Source organism: Ostrea edulis, chromosome 7 (genome assembly GCF_947568905.1).
Source record: "Ostrea edulis chromosome 7, xbOstEdul1.1, whole genome shotgun sequence".
Classification (NCBI taxonomy): Eukaryota; Metazoa; Mollusca; class Bivalvia; order Ostreida; family Ostreidae; genus Ostrea; species Ostrea edulis.
In genome coordinates, this window is record NC_079170.1 from 12612059 (window position 1) to 12636701 (window position 24643).

The 24643-nt window shown below is 35.8% G+C and overlaps 1 protein-coding gene across 1 annotated transcript in view; it reads right to left on the reverse strand.

The window, feature by feature from the left end:
• The window catches only part of LOC125654236 (interferon-induced protein 44-like), a 60677-nt gene that overhangs the window by 31181 nt on the left and 4853 nt on the right, over positions 1–24643 (reverse strand). The window contains exons 2-6 of the mRNA XM_048884094.2: positions 20773–20827; positions 20447–20503; positions 16872–16934; positions 16272–16295; positions 8255–8323 (exon numbers count right to left, since the gene is read on the reverse strand). Of these exons, the coding sequence (XP_048740051.1) occupies positions 8255–8323; positions 16272–16295; positions 16872–16934; positions 20447–20503; positions 20773–20821 (262 nt within the window). The 5' untranslated portion in view covers positions 20822–20827. The remainder of the gene's footprint in view (positions 1–8254; positions 8324–16271; positions 16296–16871; positions 16935–20446; positions 20504–20772; positions 20828–24643) is intronic.

Below are 24643 nucleotides of genomic sequence, written 5' to 3' on the forward strand. Positions count from 1 at the left end.
GTGACATGATCTGTTTCAGGGGATACTGATTCGGTATAAAAAAACATAGGGGCACCGCAGGGTCGTCCGCGTTTGCTTCGTGCTTGGATGTTTTGTTGAATGTGGACGTTGGCGGCGGGCTGGTGGCTCGACTGTGTGGCGGGCGGGGTGATTTCGGCTTCTCCATCGTCAACTTCCCACATTTATGTAGCAATATTCCATTATCACCTGCATATGGTGTTTATATATCTCGACTGGTTCGATGTGCAAGATCTTGTTTTGGGTATAGTCAGTTTTTGGGTCGAGGTGGGCTGCTGAAAAACAAGTTGATGGTACAGGGATTTCAACAGTCTCGATTGAAGTCAGCATTTCACAAATTCTATGTTCGTTATAACGATCTAGTTCGTCAATACAACCTCGCATTGGGTCAAATGCTGTCTGGCGTGTTTCGTGCCGATTGTTGGGCCGTTCTTGGCACACTGATTTTGACTGTGGATGGCTCCGTTTGTCTGGTCGGGGTGTGGGGCTCACGGCGGGTGTGACCGGTCAACAGGGGATGCTTACTCCTCCTAGGCACCTGATCCCACCTCTGGTGTGTCAAGGGGTCCGTTTTTGCCCAACTATCTATTTTGTATTGCTTGTAGGAGTTATGAGATTTATCACTGTTCGTTATTTTCAACTGGCATATATATCTTAACAGCATCGGACTTCCATCGACCCATTCGCTGTATCGCATTTTCAGAAAAACCTAACTTAGCTGTATGTGTTGCTGCTCCGATTCGAAAACTGTGACCTTTGTACAATTTTGGATTCAAACCCATGAATGAAATAGCTGCCTCTAATTGTTTTGAAACAAATGAATGTGAAACTGGGGCCCCGTTAATAAACTGAAAAAGGGGAACACTTGAATGTTTGAATTTACGCAAATAGTGAAAGAGAAAACTGAGCAGAATTCCTTGTTAGGCTGGACCTCTAAACAAATAGTAAATGATTGGTCAGCTTGCATATTTTTTTGCATGACGTAAAATTAAGCGTAGACTGCTTTCCCTTCTTTTGCTTCGAAATGGACGTCTGACCTTTGTATTACTTAAACTATAGCCTGTTTTGACTTGGTAACTAATTTCCCTAATCTGAAAAATTCGAAAAAGGCAGTGAGAAACAATGCTTTCAATGTAACATTTATACGGTGCCAATTTTGATGCACCAGATGCGCATTTTGACAAATAATGTCTCTTCAGTGATGCTCAACCGAAAAGTTTGAAATCCGAATAACTATGAAGTTTTAGAGGTAAATATAGCCAAAAAACAGCGTGCCAAAAAAGTGAAGCCAAATTCGTCCAAGGATAAGAGCTATGCATGAGGGATATTATCCTTAATTTTGAAATGAATTTCTAAATTTTGTAACAGCAATTAAATATACATCTGTATGTTCAAGCTAGTGACGAAGTACTTAGCTACTGGGCTGTAAAGACCCTCGACCCAGGGGTCATAATGTAAAACTTATACGGTACGAATTTTGATGCACCAGATGCGCATTTCGACAAATAATGTCTCTTCAGTGATGCTCAACCGAAATCTTTGAAATCCGAAATAACTATGAAGTTTTAGAGCTAAATATAGCCAAAAACAGCGTGGCAAAAAAGTGGAACCAAATTCGTCCAAGGATAAGAGCTATGCATGAGGGAGATAATCCATAATTTTGAAATGAATTTCTAAATTTTGTAACAGCAATAAAACACGTTGAAGAAAATTGGAACAAGTATGATGTATTGCATTGGTGAGTTTCATGAGAATTTCCCCTGTTATTGGGAGTCGCGAGTATGCCCCATGACATGATTTTTTACAGCCTTTTAACAATTTTTGTACGAGAATGTTTTTTGGGATGGGTCTGACAAGTTTAAAATTTTATGAAGAAATGAAATGGCGGAAACTTGTGATGCTACAATGTAACGTGCTTGCCGAATAATTGTTTTCATATAGGTGAGCCAAAAAGCTACAGATTGTAGATATTTGTAATGGGAGAATAAGCTTTGATGCTGACCAATGGCACAACGTATCCCATGTATGTAGATATACCTTTTTTGTAGCAGGGTTAAGAGAGACTTGTATTAAGTCGCATGCCATCGTTGTCAAATGTGCAAAAGCTGGCATGGAACGTGTGCTGGTTGTTTTGTCAAGTATGGAGCTTCCCTGAAAGCTTCCTGTATTAAATATTTGGTTAATTAAAGTAGTGTCAGGACTATTCGGCTGATCCACAGTGCCCCAGCACTGAGCTACAGTTGACTCTGCTGATTTCTCCGTTTCTACATGGTTTTAATTCTTGCTGTCAATTTGCTGTTTCAAAATCTCTGCAGCTAATTTCTCGTAATCGATGTTTAGTGGCTGATTGACTGCTTTCACCGACTGGTTATAAATTTTCGTTCTTTTTGATTTTTTATGCAGACTCGTTTGCGGCTGGCCGCTTCTTCGGCATGGTTACAACTGAGTGAAATGCAATTATTATTATAGTTACAATGTATGCATGAATTCAAAATTATAAGGAAAATAGCCCCTGCTACAATTACATGATATTTCCCAACCTAAAGCTTTTGCCAAATTTAGTTGCTCTTAAAATTAATAGCGTAAACTATATCTGTAACAGTAAACTGACTTACTTATAGATGATGTACTGGTACACAATGAACTAACATTTTAGAAACGATGCCTGTAATTACTTAAACAGCTCGTATTGGCAGTCCAGAAAGTAACCAATTACATAGAAACAGTAACCCCGATTACTAATAGAACATATGCTGGTACCTAGTGAACTCGCGTCTCAGAAACAGTAAGATCAATATAGAATGTAGAGAGTATATACCGTCAGATCACATAGTAAACCATTTTTTATTTACACAGTAACAGGAATAACTTGAGATATAGTACTAAGGCATGTGAACAAATCTTAGAAACAGTAGTATGAATTGCTTATAGATCATGTACCGAGACATAGCGAACTAACATATTGGAAACAGTGCTTAATTATATCATGTATTGCCAGATCACATAGCAACCCACTTTCTTAGAAACAGTTACAAGAGATACTAGCGAACTAACATCTTAGAAACAGTAACATGAATTACTTAGAGATCATGTACTGAGATATAGTGAACTAACAACTTAGAAACAGTCACATGAATTACTTAGAGATCATGTACTGAGACATAGTGAACTAACATCTTAGAAACAGTAACATGAATTACTTAGAGATCATGTACTGGCAGTTCACAAAGCAAACCAATTTCTTAGAAACAGTAACATGAAATACTTAGAGATCAAGTACTGAGATATAGTGAACTAACATCTTAGAAACAGTAACATGAATTACTTAGAGATAATGTACTGAGACATAGTGAACTAACAATTTAGAAACAGTAACAAGAATTACTTAGAAATCATGTACTGAGACATAGTGAACTAACATCTTAGAAACAGTAACATGAATTACTTAGAGATCATGTACTGGCAGTTCACATAGGAAACCAATTTCTTAGAAACAGTAACATGAATTACTTAGAGATCAAGTACTGGCAGTTCACATAGGAAACCAATTTCTTAGAAACAGTAACATGAATTACTTAGAGATTATGTACTGAGATATAGTGAATTAACATCTTAGAAACAGTAACATGAATTACTTAGAGATAATGTACTGAGACATAGTGAACTAACAATTTAGAAGCAGTAACACGAATTACTTAGATAGCATGTACTGGCAGTTCACATAGCAAACCAATTTCTTAGAAACAATAACATAAATTACTTAGAGATCATGTATTAGCAGTTCACATAGCAAACCGATTTCTTTAAAAAAAGCAACATGAATTACTTTGAGATCGTACACCTGTACATTATAAACTAAAATATTGGACAAATAATATCGATTACTTAGAAATCCTTATTCTAAATGTATTTCGAGAGCCAATTTCATATATAACATTTTAAGTGTTTGTATTGTCATTGACCCATGACATTAACATTATTTATATCACAATCTAAATGTTATTAAAACTATAAACTTGTCTTGCAATTTGTAAACTTAAGAGCTAGAGCGATACAAGACTATGAAAGACGATGTCATACTTCAACATAATCTAATTAATCCATTTATATACCGGCCTCAGACGCCTGCAAGTGTTGATTACCGCATATTTAATGCTGTTCAAGTATTTGACCATAGGCACTGGTTCATTGTTAAACGATTTTCTAGACAGATGTACTCCATCGGGTCCAAGACCCCCTGTGTATCCAAAATGCCACATTTGATAAGGATGCACACGCAGAGTTCAGGATCTGGTTTATTTCAACGACCGCGTCAATATATCCAGGCAGTGCTTTCTTGGGGTCTCGACGAATAAGTTGACTTACAATCATGTGTTTAACTCCCGTACCATGAATCAGAAAGTCCGTAAGAGAAATGATGTCTCTTACAATCCTTGGAGGTGAATGTAGTAACACATCGTTGCCCCCGATTTACAAAAAAAAAAATGTCTGGGGCTCGGGAAAATTTGCACAGCGATTTAGATGTTGCTAAACCTCTCACTGTTAATCCTCCTTGACCAAAAATCATTACAGAGAATCGACTTTGATCTAAACAAAGATTTACATAACCCGAAGTAACTTTTCAAAACGTGTCAAGTCTTCTGATGTATGAATGTCCAATCACCGCTACCACAGTTAGATCTGCCATAATTAATGTAAAACCTTCCCAGTACCCAGGTTCTGATGAAGAAAAAACGAACCAAAACAGAAAGATACCAGCACTTACACGTTAAAGTGTTATCTGAATCCGCTACTTTTCTTATCTTTTCTTATGATTCGCTTAAAACAAGTGAAACGTCTAACGATAATAACAATATACTGATAACGTCATACAGTAGTTTATTACGCCAAGAGATAATATAACATCACACATATACTAGTGCATTGTTACGTCACAAAGCCAGCAAAATAATGTACCGGTGTATTGTTACATATAAATGCATAAAACATTATTCACAATAATATCACTTTATAACTGTTACTTTGCACCGCATTGTGCGAGGGAAGTATTTCTAAATGGATCTATCGATCCATTTCTTACTCTCTGTCAAATAATCAAAGAAGTATATAATCTGGAATCCGCAAAATCAGACAAAATCAGACTTTGTAACGGGCACAAAAACCCAAATCCATCCTCCAACCTTCCCAAAATCAAGAAAACATTACCTTTTACAGACATTACTAGCGCATAACAGCATGGGTGATTTTCAAATATAAGGTAAGCTATTTTAATATCTTTATTTGGACCTGTGTTATTTTAGGTGGACAAAACAAAAATGCGTCGAAATATGTATGGGTCGCGTAAACTTCTGGGGGAAAATCAAAATGTTATTATTACACACCTAACACGAAATCATCTCAGTGTTCTACATTTTACGTTCTAGAGTTTACGCGCGAAAAGTCCGACCTAAATCTGTATATTTGTCTACAAATGTTTCTCTTACAATAACATAATTCCCTGATCAAAGATGGTGGATTCCAACAGTCTCGTTTAAAATAAGCATTTCGCAAATTCTATGATCGTTAAAACGATCTAGTTTGACAATACAACCTATCATTGGGTCAAATGCTGTCTGACGTGTTTCATATCGATTGTTAGGCCGTTCTTGGCACACTGATTTTGACTACGGATAACTCCGTTTACCTGATCAAGATATAGGGCACACGTCGGGTGTGACCTGTCGACAGGAAATGCTTACTCCTCCTAAGCACATGATCCCATCTCTGGTGTATCGAGGGGTCCGTGTTTGCGAGCTCTGTATTTTGTATTGCTTATAAGAGTTATGAGATTGATCACTGTTCATTATCTTCGCCTTCCATTAAAAGTATTAGAGGAATATTAAAATATCGCATTAGATATATTAAAACATGTACCATATATCAATATGTGTTTAGTAGACCTAAAGTGATAAAGAATTAGATAGGTTACATATGAGAAATATGTTTTGGTTACAGCTGACAAAGCTTGTAACAGCATATTTTTTTTTTGTAAGGCTCATTATTACAACTGTATTTGAAACGAACTGCATTCATTGCACCCTTGGTAATCGTACTTAACATCCAACTGCTATTTCAAAAGACGAAAGTCTTCAAAACCATGCTTCAGTTTTAGACACATTTAATATCCCAATCAATGGGTCGAATGAATATGAGATACCTTACCTATAGTGGATTCCTAAACTACATAAAACCCCTTACAAACACAGGTAAAATGCTGGATCTAGTAAGTGCTCTACCAAGCCCCTATCTTTGCTATTCACGAAAATATTAACAGCTGTGAAGCAAAACATTTCTCAAATCAACAACATCAAAACGTATGACTTTTAAACACACAACCATTCCTTACGTTAAATTAAGGACTGGACTTTTAGACATCATAGACAGTTACTTCTTTACCAAAGTTTGAAAAAGGGAATATTCGTAATTGGTGATCAGTCATCTAAAATATTATTTTGTTAAACACCACTCTGATTCCACGCAAAAGAACTGTGAAGTTGAAATATAAATATGCTAGAGTTCTTTATGACAATATTTTTGTGGTCTTTGATGATCTGGTCTTCCAACAGTCAGCTTCATACATGTACCTAGATACTTTATTGAAAATGAATACTAACAGTAAACCAACAACTCAACTCTATGAAAAACGGGATTGCGTCAGCTTGTACATCGTCAACTTCCCATATTTATGCATCAGTATTCTATTATCACCTGTATATGGTGTTTTTATCTCACAGGTGATTTGATACGAAAGAGTTTGTTCCCCGTGTGATCAGTTTTTAAAATCGAGCCGGGCTACCAACGAACAAGTTGATGTTAAAGGTGTCTCAACAGTTTCATTTAAAGTCAACATTTAGCAAATTCTGTAGCGTTAATATGCTCAAAATTGCCAATTCAAACTATAATTGGATCAAATGTGTGATATTTTGTTGATACCGATTGTTAGGCCGTTCTTGGCGCATTCATTTTGTCTGCGGATTAATCCTTTTACCTGATCAAGATATAGGGTTATCGACGGGTGTGACCGGTCGATAGGAGATGCTTAATTATGCTAGACACCTGAACCTACCTCTAGTATGTCCAGCTCGAGAATATTTCAATTATAATGAGACGTCACCATAGCAAGTAAAGGTTTGTAAGTATATGCTCGGCGCTTACGGCCTTTGAGCAGGGAGGTATCTTTATCGTGTCACATGGAACCTCGTTTGTTTGTCTCATCCGAATAACCGCCCCATTTAGTCGCCTCTTACGACAAGCAAGGGTTATTGAGGACCTATTCTAACCTGAATCCCCAACGGTATCTATAAATGTGAATTAAAACTTTCTCTTCGAAGATTACTAATGAGGAACAAAAACGCATATTAACATACATATACCGAGATAATTCCTTTTCATGTATCATCTTGACATATTAAAAATAAACCTGCATCAGTAACATTGTGTAATTCAAAGTATATATACGACTTAATTAACACTTTTTAATCCAATTACGAATAGTTGCTCTCTGGTTTTTTTTTTTTTTTTTTTTTATAGAGATTACTTGTGTGTATTCATTGTTTTTAAGTTTAGAGACCAACACGCAATAACTTTCATCCTGCTACTGTATCTTTATTGAAAGATGAAAGCTAAAGATAGCGAACAGTGATCGATCTCTTAACTCCTATACAAAGCAATACAAAATAGGGATTTGGGCCAATGCAGACCCATGGATATACAAGAGACACTACAGCGCTAAAATGATTGATTGATTGTTTTACGTCCCGTCGAGAATTTTTCACTCATATTGATATGGCAACAGTTGTAAGTTAAGTATCTCAAATTTAAAGCTATGCCTAACAGTCAGAGTTGTAGCAGTGAGGGGTCCTTTCCGTGCCAACGCCTGCTGCTACACGAGACCTCTGTTTTAAGGTCAAATCCGATAGACCTGTGATTCTGATTTGTAAATTGCATACGTTTGGAAAAGGATTAATTAATCCCTATGTTAACGTATTGGGTTGGACACGGTCATGACACGAACGGGACTTGAACCCACTACGTCCAGTTTACAAATGGAATGCACTACCACTGAACTACCGCAACTGTGGCACTAAAATGTGATTGTGCTTCTGGAACGATGGACAGCAGAGTAATCTCTGTAATAATATTATTTGGTCATATCAGAATTTTTGATAAGCTTACGCACAATATACTACCATCTTACTTTTTATCATATAAGCCGTGAACAGGAGAACTCCGCCACCCACCAATAATACTCCACCAATTACACGACCTGAAATGTGTATATGACTCATTAATGTACATGAATATCAGTAAATACTGAGTAGCATTACATCTCTCCCTTGCATTACCTGTATTTCAAAGAAAATTACCATAATTGTTAATTCAAGCGAATACATTAAAAGAGGTGTGACATCAGTTTTCTAATTTGTTTATATAATGCTTGTCATTGAGCTAGATTGTGTTAAAATTTATCTTTTGCACTGCAAATCTACATTTGATGTCGACATCAGCATCGACTAGTTTTGTCTGTTGGTTTTCATACATTATGATTTGCCCATTGCGTATAGACGTATGCTGATATTTTCAATGAATCCCCGATGACATTCTCCAGATGCTCCAGAAATATGAAGGACATAGTAGTAAGAACTAGACTGGGGGTTCAAAACATGCAGTCTTGTCACAGGTCGCAGTTACGAAAGATTAGGAAACCTTTCCTGCAAATCTAATAACTACATTTAATTCATCAGCTGCGATGTATGTCAGCTACAGTATGGAAGAGAAACAACCACCAGTCCTCTGTCAGAACCCGGAAACATTTGCCAGTAACAACATAATTCATTGGTAGTAATGACCAATGGGAGAACGTGATAGTAGTGGTTGTTCAACATGACTTAAGTTGATCAGATAAAAACAAAAAACAAAAAAACAGAATGATAAATCCTGGCTGCATAGATTAAATCATTGAAACTTCATGGTATAAAAAAACTTATTATATAACTAATAAATAGTTTATTATAAAATCTGCGTAAAATCTATAGAATGATAGCGTTCAATATCCTGAGAATTTATTGAACGCTAACTTTGCATTGCGCAAATTGTGAGCGCCCTAAACATTGCGAATATGAGCGTTCAATTTTGAGGTTACCGTAACATTCCTCACACTCTGCCATTTTGGCAGACGAAGGTCCTCCGAATCTGACAGAACCGGTATTTGATATCATATTCATTTATTTAAACAAAATGCTCTACCGTACATAAATCATGATGTCCTCATTTACAAATCAGTTTGCGCCATGCATTAATGCATGCTGATATTGCACACCTTCACCTTGGATGCCAATATTGATGACTTTTAGTCTATTTAGGAGTATTTTGAGTGAAAAGGGATATAATTTAACAACTAAATACTTTAGCTATATAAGTTCAATAACCATATAATACCGACTTCACCAGGATGAATCCGGTATAAACATTTACTAAATTATGAGGCTCATTTAGGCCTACTCGTCTGTTCATGTTTCTAACACTACAGCCATGTTTTTTTCAAGTGATTGCTAGTAAATATCTTTGTTTACAGAATTATTCTTTTTTGACAAGGACATAAGCAATTGGTTATGTGTAAAACCAGTTTTTAGTTTCCGTGATTCTATTGAGTCAGCATTTCGTAAATTATATGGTCGTTATAACGATCTGGTTCGCCACTACAACCTATCATTGGGTCAAATGCTGTCTGACTTACTTCATACCGATTGTTAGACCGTTCTTCATACACTGCTTTTGACTACGGATAACTCCGTTTACCTGATCAGGATATAGGGCTCACGACGAGTGTGACTGGTCGAAAGGGGATGCTTACTTCTCATAGGACCCTGATCCCACCTCTGGTGTATCCAGGGGTCCGTGTTTGCCCAACTATATATTTTGTATTGCTTATAGGAGCTATAAGATTGATCGCTGTTCGTTATATTCACCTTTCATGTATATATTTATTATAAAATTCTGCTCTCAGTAATTTCTCTTGCAATAAAGAGTATATATTGTGAAATTTGAAATTCATGCGAAAATTCGTTCTAATATAATTTTTATTTAGATTGTTTCCGCCCAAGGTGAGAAATGTTTCGCTATTTTTGTTTCTGGTTTTTGTTTTGTCTCTGAAAACAATTAAAGGGAAAGGCAACCCCAAACGGTTTTACATGATAAATGATAGGATTTATTATATGATAAAGATTTGTCATACTATTCTGTTGATATACGGCCTAAATAAGCCTCAGTACTAATTTTAAAACGTTGAAAATTGAAATCCCCGTCATCTATAGAGGCTGCCATGATGCTGCAAAAATCTATAATTTTGACGTCACAGCGTCTATCTCGGTTTTGATGAGATTCTAAGATATATTCTGTGATATATTTTACGAATACATGGTAAATAGGTGGATGCATTTCTGTCAAGCAGTTAATTACTCTAATGCGAAGGGGATATGTGAAAAAAAGTTTTTTTCCCGAAACTCCTGACCCAACCAAGTCATTTAAATAGAAAATACTATGTAAACTGTGGCTTCATCATTTGCGTAATGAGAATTTGAAGTTTGAGACAGTTACATGTATGAAGAAACGAGTACCATCTGCTTGGTCTGCGACTCGACTGAACGTCTTCTTTTCTTAAATCCTTCTTGCAAAAGAACGGGATCAAATATATACGGCTCCAAACTTAAATGTTCGTGACTTGTCATGTTTACAGTGCTGCTGATGAAGTAAACTGGAACCGACGGTGTGATGTAATAAATTAAACTTCAATGCCCGCTCTCTTAGTAGCGAGTAATTTGAAATATAAGATAGATTAATATTGATTTAATTGTTAAGTAAGACTTTCTGTTGTTCAAGATTGTCATTTACGATATCAGTATGTAATACTTTATTCATAAGGGCAACAATGTGGTTAGGGTTGCCTTTCTCTTTAAAAGTGGGCGATTCTTAAGATATGTTACTTTGAAATCACATATTGACCATGTAAAATTGATATGAATACAAATTTATTTCTCAATTTCTATTAGAATATAAACTTTGAAGCGTTTTTCTTTTCTACATCGTCATTCATCACGAACATTAACATCCTACATAACGAAACCGGCACGGAATGGACTCATCAAATCGGGATCTGTATCTCAAACAGTAAATGTGTAATTTGAAAATTCATGTTTTCATTTTGAAATGGAGTACAATATGATAATTCAGTTTTGAAATTAACGCGCATTTGAAATATTGTATATCATTATGAACTGAGGAAGTAAAGTATTTAGAATCAATGCAGAAATATTGTTACAAAAGATGACATCAGAGACATTGTTAAAAGTGTGATGGTAGATTTTAAAGAAGAAAGAAATACAGCAAAACCTGGGATCCACAATAAATGGGGATATCCCCAAGGACGTGAAAATAGACATTGGTGAAGAGTTAAAGAAACAAAAACAGCAACACAACCATGAGGTGTCAAAATTCAGATGACAACTCACAGACAAGGTAGACGGACAACGAAACAAACATGGACAATGTAGCAAAACTGAAAAAACTGGCTCACAAAACTGGATGATCAGATAAAAGAAATCAATGGTCTTGCTTATACAGCTATATCAGCATGGTAAAGTTTAACCAGCAGCACTCACCGAAAAATAATATAAAGATTCTAAATTGACCGGAGCACTAAGGTCGGGAATTAAAAGAGGAATTCTGTGCAATAGTTTTAGAAAACGCCGGTGTAGAACTGGACCAGAGATACATCCTGGCAATACATCGGATACCATCCAGCAGCAAAAAAAACCCATCCAAGACCAGTGACTGTAAAGTTCCTAACCAATGATCTGAGGAAAGTGGTCATCACAGGGAGGGAAAATGTTATGATTAATTTCATTCTAGTTGATCACATCACTAACATGAATGAAATTGCTGAAAAAATTGAGAGTAGAAGAACAAGGACGCGATTGATAGTACATGGTGCTTTAACGGGTACTTTTTCGCCATGGAAAAAAGCGGGAACAGACATAAAATTGATGTCATCGATGACATTGACAAAAACCATATCTGAAAGAAGGGGTTAAGAAATGAAGTGACCACAAATAGACAGGAGTTTCCAGAAACATGTGACATTTGAATTTAGGCTATAAGGTATGCCTAGACTTGAGGATGCAACATGTATATCTCATAGTGTGTGTTTGGGGTGTGTTTGCGTCTCTCTCTCTCTCTCTCTCTCTCTCTCTCTCTCTCTCTCTCTCTCTGTGTGTGTGTATGTGTGTGTGTGAGTATGTACCTTTATTTCAGCAATTCATAGATATGTATAATGTTTGTTTTTTTATTTGATACAAAAACAAATGTCTAGCAAGGCAGAATGTTTAAATATATTATGTATGAATGTTAGAGGATTTGCATCAAAGTAATCCGAAATACCATTTTTGGTACACTGATTTTGACTACAGATAACTCCGTTTATCTGATAAGGAGATAGGGCTCACGGCGGATGTTACCGGTCAACGGGGGATGATTACTCCTCCTAGGCACCTGATCCCACCTCTGTTGTGTCTGAGGGTCCGTGTTTGCCCAACTATCTATTTTGTATTGCTTATAGGAGTTATGAAATTAATCACTGTTCGTTATCTCCACCTTTCATCAAAAGCGTAATGATGTATTTAAATGTGTAAGATATAAAAATGCATCAACAATATGTACACATAGTACCTGAGATGTTTAAAATCATGGGAGTCAGAATGGGGATACAAATCTATTTGAATACTTATACTAGGTATTGGTATCATTTTTCGAAATAATTTTGATTTCACTATTCACTCTTTTCTCAAGGACTCCTCTGGTAGATTTATTATTTTAAATATAACAGTAAATCATACTAGATTTGCATTAGTTACATGTAACTTACATGGTCCTAATTTGGACAGCCCCGATTTTTTTCAAAATATTCTTACTGGGGTGAATGAGTTAGAAAATATATCGATTGTTTTGTGTGGTGACAGGGATGTTGTTCAAGATGACGAACATGACACATTTAAAAAATAAAAAATTCAAAGGCACACGAAAAATACTAACTAGAAAGACAAAACTGGAAATATATGACCCATGGAAAATATGGAATGAGGAAACTCGACACTTTACCTGGAGGAGATTAAAACCAGGAAGTCAATCTAGAATCGATTATTTCCAAGTTTTGGAATGTATATTTAGTAAAATGCTTGACATTAAAATAATTCAAGGCTATACAATAGACCATTTTCCACTTTTTTGAAATTTAAAACAAGTGAAAGTAAGATTTGACTTCTTCAATTTTGGTACATCAATAAAAAACTGGATAAAAACTTCTATAATGACATAAAATCTTGTGTCATACAAAATGGAATAACCTCAGAGTATCTTCACCCAAAAAGAGGCTGTAGGCAAGGCGACCCCATATCACCTTGTCATTTTTTTGCTTTGTGCTGAAGTCCTTGGAAAAATCACCAGAAATAATAAAGATATAACAGGAATAACAATTGAGGGGGAGGAATACAAATTATCACAGTATGCTGATGATATCTCATTGTTCTCAGATGGATCACCTGAATCCATGGACGGTATCCTTACAGAACTAGATTACTTCGCCAATGTCTCTGGTCTTAGAATAAATTTCCCTAAAACTAAAATGGTATGGATTTGTACATTTTGAAAAAGTAACGTAGAAACAATTGATCATTTGTTCATAGAATGTTTTGAAGTAAAGGAAATCTGGTGTGCTATTGAAGACTGGTTTCTTAATAAATTTAATAAACCAATTATATGTGATAGACAAGCCATACTATTTGGCAAATACAATAACAGAAACTTATACAAAGTATAACATTTACTAATACTTATTGTCAAGTATTACATATTTGCAGAAAGGTAAAAAATGGCTCCAAAACTAAATATATGTGCTGTCAAAACATATCATTGATATATTCTATATAGAACAATCTAAAAGCTTTAAATGTACTGAATATAACAAGTACTTGCAGAATATATGTGATTTGCTTTAATTATGTACTGTTAACAGAAAACAATTGCTTTATATGAAATGATTGAGACTGATCAGTGAACCAGGCAAAATTCTTCACCTTACTCCCCCCCCTCTCTCTCTCTCTCTCTCTCTCTCTCTCTCTCTCTCTCTCTCTCTCTCTCTCTCTCTCTCTCTCTCTCGGATTATTTTTTTAATTGGAAAAACGAAAGTTTGTAAATAAAACTATATCCGAGCTCAATGGCTCAGAGGGAAACCATATTACAGAACAAACGCACATTTCAGCAGAACAAGTGACATTTTCTCAGATCTACACAAAGTAAATCAAGAAATAATAGTTGTACAGCCCTCTATGGGAATATCATTTTTAAAAAATGATAAATTAAATAATTTACAGGAAAAAAATGAAGGTGTACTGAGACAACAGGAGTGCAGCGAATCATTAAGATATGAAAAATAAAACAAATCACCAGGTTCGGACGGTTTTACAGTTGAGTCTTACAAATTTATCTGGAAAGACATTGATGCGTTTGTGAATCGTCCATTAAATGAGGGATACCAAATTTGAAATTTGTCCCAGTTTCAATCCTAAGGTGTAATAACTTGTATTCCCAAAGAAAAAAAAATAGACATTATATAAAACAATGGCGACTCATTTCACTATTAGATGTTGATTACAAAACTGGTTCTAATGCCATAGCAAATCGTTTAAAGAAAGTACTAACAAGTATCATAAGTGACACTCAGATGGGTTTTATAAAGGGACGTTTTATTGGTGAAAACATTAGATTTTTAGTATGATTTGACTGATTATATCAAAAGGCAAAATCAGCCAGGATTGATATCATCATTAGATTTTCAAAAAAGCATTTGATTCATTGGAATGGAATTTTATTGTAAAGGCACTCAGGTCCTTTACTTTTGGGCAATATTGTGAAAAGGTTTCTTACTCTCTGAACCTCTGGTACTAGTGATATCATTGACAATGGAAATTTATCTAAATTATTTAGTCTTGAACAAGACTGTAGACAAGGATATGCATTAGCACCATATATCTTTATTATTACAGTAGAAGTACTGACAATAGCACTTAAAGGAAATCGAAATATTACGGGTATAACTGTGGTTGGAATAGAAAACAAATCAGACCAGTATGCGGACGACTCTTTTTTTAACGTTAGAGAAAAATCACTTGGAGAATATAAGACAGTTATAACTTGTAGGAGTTATGGGATTTATCACTGTTCGTTATCTGCACATTTCATTGATATGCTTAGAATGATTTCTGGACTACGTTTAAACATTTCAAAATCACAAGCAATTTGTTTTTTGCAGCAAATCAGGTGTAATGACCTGAAAATAAAAGGGGGGAAATAGCACTTTTAGGCTCCTTGGAATAGTATTTGCAAAAGTCTGGAAGATATGTTCAGGGGTCCGTGTTTGCCCAACTATCTATTTTGTATTGCTTATAGGAGTTATGAGATTGATCACTGTTCGTTATCTTCACCTCGAAAACTTCATGTAACTATCAATCTAAAATCAATGCCTTTATCAATTGCTTGGTTTGTGGACTAAACGAGATTCAATTCCAATAGGTAAGATCACAATTATCAAAACTTTAGGACTCCCAAAGCTCATACATTATTTATCATAATTTATTTGAGGATAGAAGGTAGAAAAGGTGAAAAGAAATGCAGTCGTGGGTAATGATGATGAAGGTGGCTAAATATGGTATATTTGGCATCTTTTATATCCTATAGTAAGCTGAAATGGGTCAAAATATACATTGCACATAATGAGGGTATATTGCAACATATGTTGCATAGTATCTTAAATCTTAAAATTGTTGATGCAAGGTGAAGATAAAGAACAGTGATCAATCTCATAACTCCTATAAGCAATGCAAAGTAGAGATTTGACCAAACACCTATATCTTGATCAGGCAAAATATTTATAATTATCAATCAAGATAATTATATGTCATGGGAGTGGTCATTGTTCGTTATCTTCACCTTTCATAATGAACAAATAATGATAATTTATGTTGACTTCATACATACGCAATCCTAATACCATGTGTATGAGTTATGAGATTGATCACTGTTCGTTATCTTCACCTTGCATGAAGCTAACTGATTGTCCATGCATCTTCTCTCTCATTCAAATTAATTAAAGCGCTAATACTTACGATTCTTTGGTAAAGATGTGATCACTGGAAATGTAAAGATATACATAAAACTACATTAATTTCAAAGCCCGAAAGTTTATTTTATAAAGTATCTGGCTTTTGGTTTTTAACAATGCGTCTGGAATTCATTAAAGGAAAGGAACTTAAGCCTAATTATCCTAAATATTATTTGTGTACGTGCTAAAAAAGTTCTACTTGAGAAAATGATAAAGGTACGTGTAACTCTTTCTTTCCACAGTAAAATATTAAAATAATTATTCAAATACAATTTAGAATATTACAGGAACAGTTTAGATTCAATTACCTTGAATACAACATGCGTATATAATTTTACGAAGCACCCCAGAAGAAGAAACACATGCTTTCAATTATTGTAAATGAATGTCTTGAAAATAGCAATATCTTGAAACATAATTTCCATTAGTAATACGAGTGGGTTCTATGCATATTGGGCATAAAATGGACTTTAACAACAAGGGTAAGACAACGTATCTTCTTTTGAATTTACATGTAATTATGATTTCACAATTGTTCTTCAGTTGATTGATTCATTAGCATGTTGTTCTTTTAATTCCCCATAGAATGCTGGTGGAGCCTTACCGTTTATTTGCTCTAGAAATTGCTGTAACGTACTGTTTGTTATCTTCTGGTGTTTTTGAAGTCCTGGAAATATTGAAAGGTCACAAACTATCATGAACAATGATGTTTCTATGCAGTTGGATGAAAAGTAAAGATAACGAACAGAGATCAATCTCGAAAATCCTATGAAGAATTCAAAATTAAGAGGAAAAACACGAACGCCTGGACATACCAGATGTGGAATATCACAACGAGATGGGTGAAAATATTCAAAATATAGCCTATCAGTTTTAAAACAGATCACCCAAAGCATTGGAATGCATAAAAAGATGTGTACGTATTTTTGACAAATAATTTCCACATTTGTATAATCATGGTAGTTTCATAATACCAGACATTTATAATAAATATTTATTTGTCAAAATCTGCCATGGTATGGAATCATTTAGATAATTACAATCTTTCTCAATTTGGTCTTAAATGTGATACAGGACGCAGTTGTGCATACAATTATATCAGTAGAAAATAAGAAATATATCATAAAATATCATAAAATGAGTTTTCAATTAATATTTCCCCCCGCAAGATTGCACCTTATTGAAGAAAAAGAAACTACTGCATATAATAGATTGTCTAGTGTATGTGCATATATATAAGGGTTCGAGCGTAGTGTTTGTTATTCTGGAATATTTCCGCTTTGACAAACTCTCTCTAAAATTAGCGCATGATCCATGCTTCCTCTCTTGAATTTTCGTTAATCTGGTTCAATTTTGTAAGCTATACTAAATTATGTCTTTTGAAATTACCCTTGAAAATTAATTTTAATATCGTTACAATGTGTCGATTTTATTTATCTATATATATGTTATGAATGCTTTAGCCTGGAGAGATTGTCATTGTCGATACATTCATTTGATTCAGTCAGATTTTTATTCCATTGTGCCATTTCTCATATGGCTACATTCTTTATGTGTGCCCTTTTTGCCACGTAAATTTTTTGTGTTGTATTTTTATGGGAATATTTGTTTTTTTTCCCTTATTTTGTCACATCGGGGTACAATTGGAAGTTCAATTCAACACTTTCGACTAACAAGGCTGCCAAACCCTTGTCAGGGTTTCGTGGGACACTGGGATATGATCAGCAGCAAATCCAATCCACGAAAACCACACTGGAACCACGAGGACAAGACATAAAGACACCACCGGTGGCGCCAATAACAAGGAACCTCCAAAATCATCCAGGGCATGGGTATGTCTCATTTATCCCCTTAATACACCCAAAACATTCAAAACATTATTTTACCTAGTAGGGCTAGGCTCTGCCTTAATTCGATCGTATTCCAATCAGATACCATGTTGATCAATCAACACAGCATATAATTAAATCCAGAGTTAACTTTTACTGGTGAGAGACCCAAACAACATCTACATATGTACTTTTAGTAATGGTTCTTAGGGTAATATCCCTACTCAATTCAAACACGCAAACAAAATCGGGTCACTTGATGGGTGGACAGGCACTATTCTGATTTATTGTCACATCTACATCGCATCACATCCACATATATGGAACATTAATTGTTGAAATACAAATATGACCGTTTAGGGACTCGAGTGGGTGGAAGTGATTTTCCACACCCAATACAGGTCCCTTCTCTCTCAACAAGAACTGGTGTTTCTGAATTCAAATTGCTTTTCGCCAAATTTACTTTAAAGCGCATTTGTCACTTAAACAAAACCTCGTATAGGTATTTGAGATAATAACAGATAATTTCCAAGTGTTGAAAAAGACAAAGTTACAAATGTGTGACTGTTATTTTCAATTCAAATTAAACCAGTATCTTTAATATGCTAAAATTACTTATATGATGTACTTTACATGTCAATTAAAGTTAACTACATGCTGTTATTTTTCTACAATTTGATAAAAATGTTGGATGCTTTCTTTCCAATCATACAGGCCCAGGCTCCTTATGAAATAGAAGAAAAAAAAAGAAATACCTGATGGCAATTTATGATGAACTGTTTCGTCTGAGAAGAGCGCGCAATTCTTTTCACGATTTTTGAACGATGAATAATTGATTGATTGTTTTGCTGTTTCCGCCACACTCAACACTTTTTCAGTTATCTGGTGGCGCCCAGTTTTTTACTGGTGGAAGAGAGAACCCAGACTTTCTCACTTACCGGCGCGAGCAGGATTCGTACCCGCGTTGACCAGAGGTGAGAGGCCATGTGATTTTGAGCGCGATGCTCTTACCACTCGGCCCCGGTGAATAATGAACTTTGATATAATGAACTTTGATGAATTTAAATGACCCCCACGTTCAACAACCTGCCATCAATCTCTCTCGAACCAGTCGCGATAGCTTAATGATAAAGCGTTCACTTCGTAACCGGGGAGGTTGTGTGAGTTCGAAACCTGCTCGGGTCATTGCTGCGTTAAACCTAAGACGGAAATATGAGCAGTGATTCCTTTCACGCTAAATGCTCGGCATTTAGAAGTGAGAATCACGGGTCTTTCGAATATGATCTTTAAAACAAAGGTCCCCTGTCCCGGCAGCCGTTGGCACGTTGAAGAGCCCTCGCTGCTAGGGCTCAGAGTATTAAAGATAGGTCCATATCTACAAAAGTGGACGCAACTGACTTCTCAATAGCGAAGATTTCCCGATGGGATGACAACATCGCGGATCAATAACTAATTTTACGCCGCAGTTCGACCACCTTGCAGACTTTTCAATCTTCAAGCAGGTCCAACACAACAGCCATGGTTTCGAACTCCAGTCCTGGCCAACACTAATATATTTTTTGTCATATGTCATTCCCCCATAATTCTTCAGGACTTTGGACACTTAGCTTAATGTTTATATTGCGTCTCGAGCAATTTATCAAAACAACACAAAAGCAACTTTCAATTTGTCCCCCAATACGCCCTCTTCTGGGAGGAGACATATTAATGCGCTTTGCAAAGACAATGTTGTTTAAAGCTTTGTCAGCTGGAACCAAAACATATTCCTCATGCAATCTATAGAATTCTTTTATCACTTTTTGTTTACTAAACACGGAAGGATAGATGGTGCATCCTTCTGTGTTTATGTTTAGCCCATAGTCTGGCATAGTCGTCGACATAATTTATATAATAAAATTGAGGTTATGTCGCCAATTCAAATTAAGAGAATGATAGAGACGGATCTCAGTACATACCAACTGTGGAATTAGGTACTTAGGAAGAATAAGTGTGCTTTCTTGAGAGCATTCAATAAGAATACAAATAATTTCGGAAATGGTGCCAACTTTGGTGATCACCATTACTTTTTCCGATATTCAAGTTCAAAGTAGAACATTAGGTTTTTTTATACGAAATTGTTTTCATCCAAAAATTTCATGCAAAAAGTCGCATTTGGATTAATTAACTTGAGTTTTTTTTCTTTCTGGTTATGTGTGTAAAATAAGCAAAACATTGCAATGAAAATATATGCCTAACAAGTTTCAATGAAGACATATAATTGGGATACTTGAATGCAAGGAAGATTTCCGTTGAACAAATTATTAGCATGCTGTATATTCTGATTCTATCTAGAGTGTTATTGGAACCTTACCATTCATTCCTTCCTGAAGTTGCTTTATTGCCTTGACAAGTCCATCACCGAGCCCTTCTGCACAAACATTTTACTTTAGTAGAAACATCTATGCGTCAACGATTAAAACTAAACCTAGCATTTTCCTCAACAGTTACGTTCTCAAGTATCTGTATTTCATATAGTTTAACTGTGTGAATTCAAAGTCGAATATCATGTTCTTTATACTAAACAATGTGTTTTTCAATGATTTTAAGAAATAGAAACACAATTTCATTGATTATCTGTATCTTGGTTTTACTCCCTCAATGTAAGGATTTCCACACGAAAAAAATATTTCAACTTACCTTTCAAATCATGGATTTCTTCATTAGGAATTGACTGAGTACTGTCCATTGCAACCTTCATAAATAAGATATGAATATGATTAAAACAAGAACATGAACAATACACACACTACGTATTTTATCTCTTAAAATTGCCTTCATACTGTCGATATTCATATATACCCAAGAATAAACTTTTAAATGTTTACGTGTACTTAGATGTATATTTTCAATAACGATCCGAATATATATATATATATATATATATATATATATATATATATATAAAGTATCTTTTTTTGGAAGTTAAATACAGAAAAAACTCTAAACACTTTGTTGAAATATTTCGACCGTGTTACCGGTCTTCTTCAGTCGTGTTTATATCTCTTCTATATATATATATATATATATATATATATATATATATACGTATATATATATATATATTAGTGGAAAAAAGAAACTGCATTATAAAATTGTGTAAACATTTAGTATAATTTTGGTATATTTATTCTGTCCTGCTACGACTCAGCGAAAAGCAACGCAAGTGTGCTCTTGTGATACTTCAAGCTGGAATGGCACAAACTATCGTAGCAAGACACTTTGGAGTTCTTTGCAACACCATCTAGTCATGATGGAGACGTTTCCAACAAAATGGTAACACTCGGGATCGACCACGTTCTGGGCATCCTCGTGTGACATCGTGTCGACGGTACAACCACAAACCACAATAGACTTGTGCACCTCAAAAATCGTTTCCAGACAGGAAGTTTGACTGCTCGTAGCATTCTTGGACGTCGAACAATCAATCCAAGAACTGTACCTAATCGTCTGCACGATCACAACATCAGACTAAGACGTCCAGCAGTGTTCCCAATACTGCTTCAACGTCATCATATCGCTTGACGTGGGGCAGACGACATCTGCGATTCAGAATACAGGACTGGGTCAGTATTTTGTTCACTGACGAATCCAGATTTCATTTGGATAACAGTGACGACCTTTGTAGAGTGTATTGTCACGTTAAGGAGCGGCACCAGGACGCTTGCGCTGTGCAACGTCGACAATTCGGTGAAGGTAGCGTTGTGGTGTGGGGTGGAATAATACCACGTGGAAGGACTCCTCTACAAACTGTCAATGGCAATATCACCGGCGTACGCTATCGAGGCGACTTTATTCAGCTCTATGTGATATCCTTCATACAGAGACAGCAACATCACATTACTCTGCAGCAAGACAACGCAAAACCACATGTTTCACGTGTAGTCAGGGACTTTTGTGTTCAATATAATGTCGATGTCTTGCCTTGCCCAACTGTTTTCCCCGATTTATCGCCGATCGAGCACGTCTGGGATGGAATGGAATGACGTCTACGGCGTTTACCTAATCAGCCAGTGACAGGCTTTAACCAACATCTGGAACAATATCCCTCAAGCATTTCTGAACACTTTAGGGGCATCAATGAGGCGCCGTTGTCAAGCATGCGTGAATTGAAATGGTGTTCACACGCGTTATCAATTTTGTTAATTCAAGTTCGAATACCAGTGTCTTTCAAGTGTACTGAAATTGACGTTATTCAGTGTTAACATTAATGGATTATGAATTGTTGTAACGAATACATTTGGTAACAGTATTACAAAAACTAAAATTTGTTCATTGTTATTATTGTTGACATTCTTGCTGTTTTAAAATGTCAAGGAATTACAAATCGAAGATATATTGATACATATATATATTAAAATACAATATAACAATATATATATTTGTAGCTACCTAAATAAGCAGGGGACCGCGCCTAGACATACAAAAGACACAAAACACGTGCAGCAGGTAGGAAGGGAAGACTAAGAGTGAAGACCTATTCCCGCGGAACGTCTTATACGTCATGGATCATGACCGGTGGCAATATGGAATATCGAACCCGACCACACTCCTCCCCGTTTTAAAACCATTAAAAATCATTCGAGAACACTATTTACATAGATAAAGCAACCACCTCTTACAAAATACCGATTAGTAAAAATTGTACATGAGCTCTCAGCCATGATTTAACATCATGAATAACCAAAGTGAAAATAGTGTCATCAAATCAACAAGATTACCTATTTACAAACATACTATAGAGAACAGCCAATACTAATCCACTTCACAGCGCCATCAATCACTCACCATAGATAATTACTAACAAAAACAGTTAAAAATCCACAGCCTTCTCAATTTTTTCTTAACAATACAGATAAATACCACAAAAAACTGTTAAAATCCACAGCCTTACTTCCTAAATTTAGACAACTACTGATACAACCGAAGACCATTTTCCAAGGATCGCGAAAGTACCTCTTCTACTGACAAACCTAACTTATTTGCAACAAAGCTAACAACTTCTGCGGTTTGAGCTTGGGTGTTGATAGTCGATTTCATGGAAAGATAAAGCGAGTCAGTTTCTATCAGTAACCGATCCCTGGGTATAGATCGGAAAGCCTCCACTTGTGGATGATTGAACGTTCGTACCAGTCCTGTGAATCCAAAGTAAACATCTGGATATGAATCTAGCCATTCCATCACCAGTTCCTTGTCATCAGTAAACAGTGGATATGACTAAACTGTCTTCTGGTCACTGGCGTTTACGACAACACCGTATTTATCTGAAGAGTTCCCTCTTAAATGTAAAACGATGCATTTTCCTGGACTAGCGCACTTCAACACTTTCGTCAAAACAGCTTCCTGGGGTATACATTCATTAACAGGAACTGATGGAACCAATCCTACTTTTCCTAAAGCAGATACCGTTGGAAGTTTCAATAATTCCTGCAATTTATGAAACTGGACATCTGACAGCTCATTATGTTTTGGGTGGACTTCAACTGCTAACTTTCACACTACTGATGTTGTTGGGATTTGATGATAATTTGAGGGTTCATTGAAAAGAATAACTCCATCACAAACATTCACAAGAAAAGCAGGAGAACCAGTTTCGGTGATAATATCGTCAGGAGTATTTCTCACTACCGATCCCCATATCTTCGCACATGTTCGATCTTCGCACATGTCCAATCTAGATGAAAATGACTGTCAAAGGCCGATAATTACTTATTATTGGCCCATATACATAACATTGATATATAACTGATACTGCACACGTTCAGATAAATACTCAACTCAAAATAACTACATACCCTTAAATTAGCCAAACATCCACAGCTATAACTGTATATATTAACAAAAAAAAACTAACTGCATCCAAATATACATCAATCACCAACCCGCAGCCAAGAGACTGTAGCATTGTAACGATCTGTATCTCAGGACACAGCAATCACCAAATCCACAGCTAAAGAGACTGTATCATTGGAATGAACTGTGCCATGTACAAAGCTCTCTCTGCAGAATGATAACCATCGACGAGGAGTTTCACTCCCTCTGTACAACCCAAAGTCTCTACGAGAGGTGTAATAATTGATTTGCAAAAACTCTTGCTTTTGCATCTTGGTTGTCAATTTCTGTAAAGCCCTGTGTCTCTACTAGAGATGCAGCAACCCTGGTATGAACTTATAGATTGTTGTTGGTTCTAGAGTGTTAAGACATGAAGGTACAGTCGAGCACTTGTTCTCAATAGGTAAGCCTGTGCTATATTCGGTGTGTGTATATAGCATAGAACACAAAGGATGTGTGTGGGACCAAGTGTGAATGCCCATAGACTTTGCTGTTGTCTCATTGACTTGTGGCACTGGCATGGCTTCACCATCGTGAGCCATCCCCTAAATGGTTTTAATACAAAGCTTAATTGCAGGAGGCACAGTCATTACGGCCATTTCCCCAACAAACTCTGGAATTTTCTCGCGGTGGTCACCATCGTCATCATCACTACGTCTTGCACCAGTAACTGGAGATG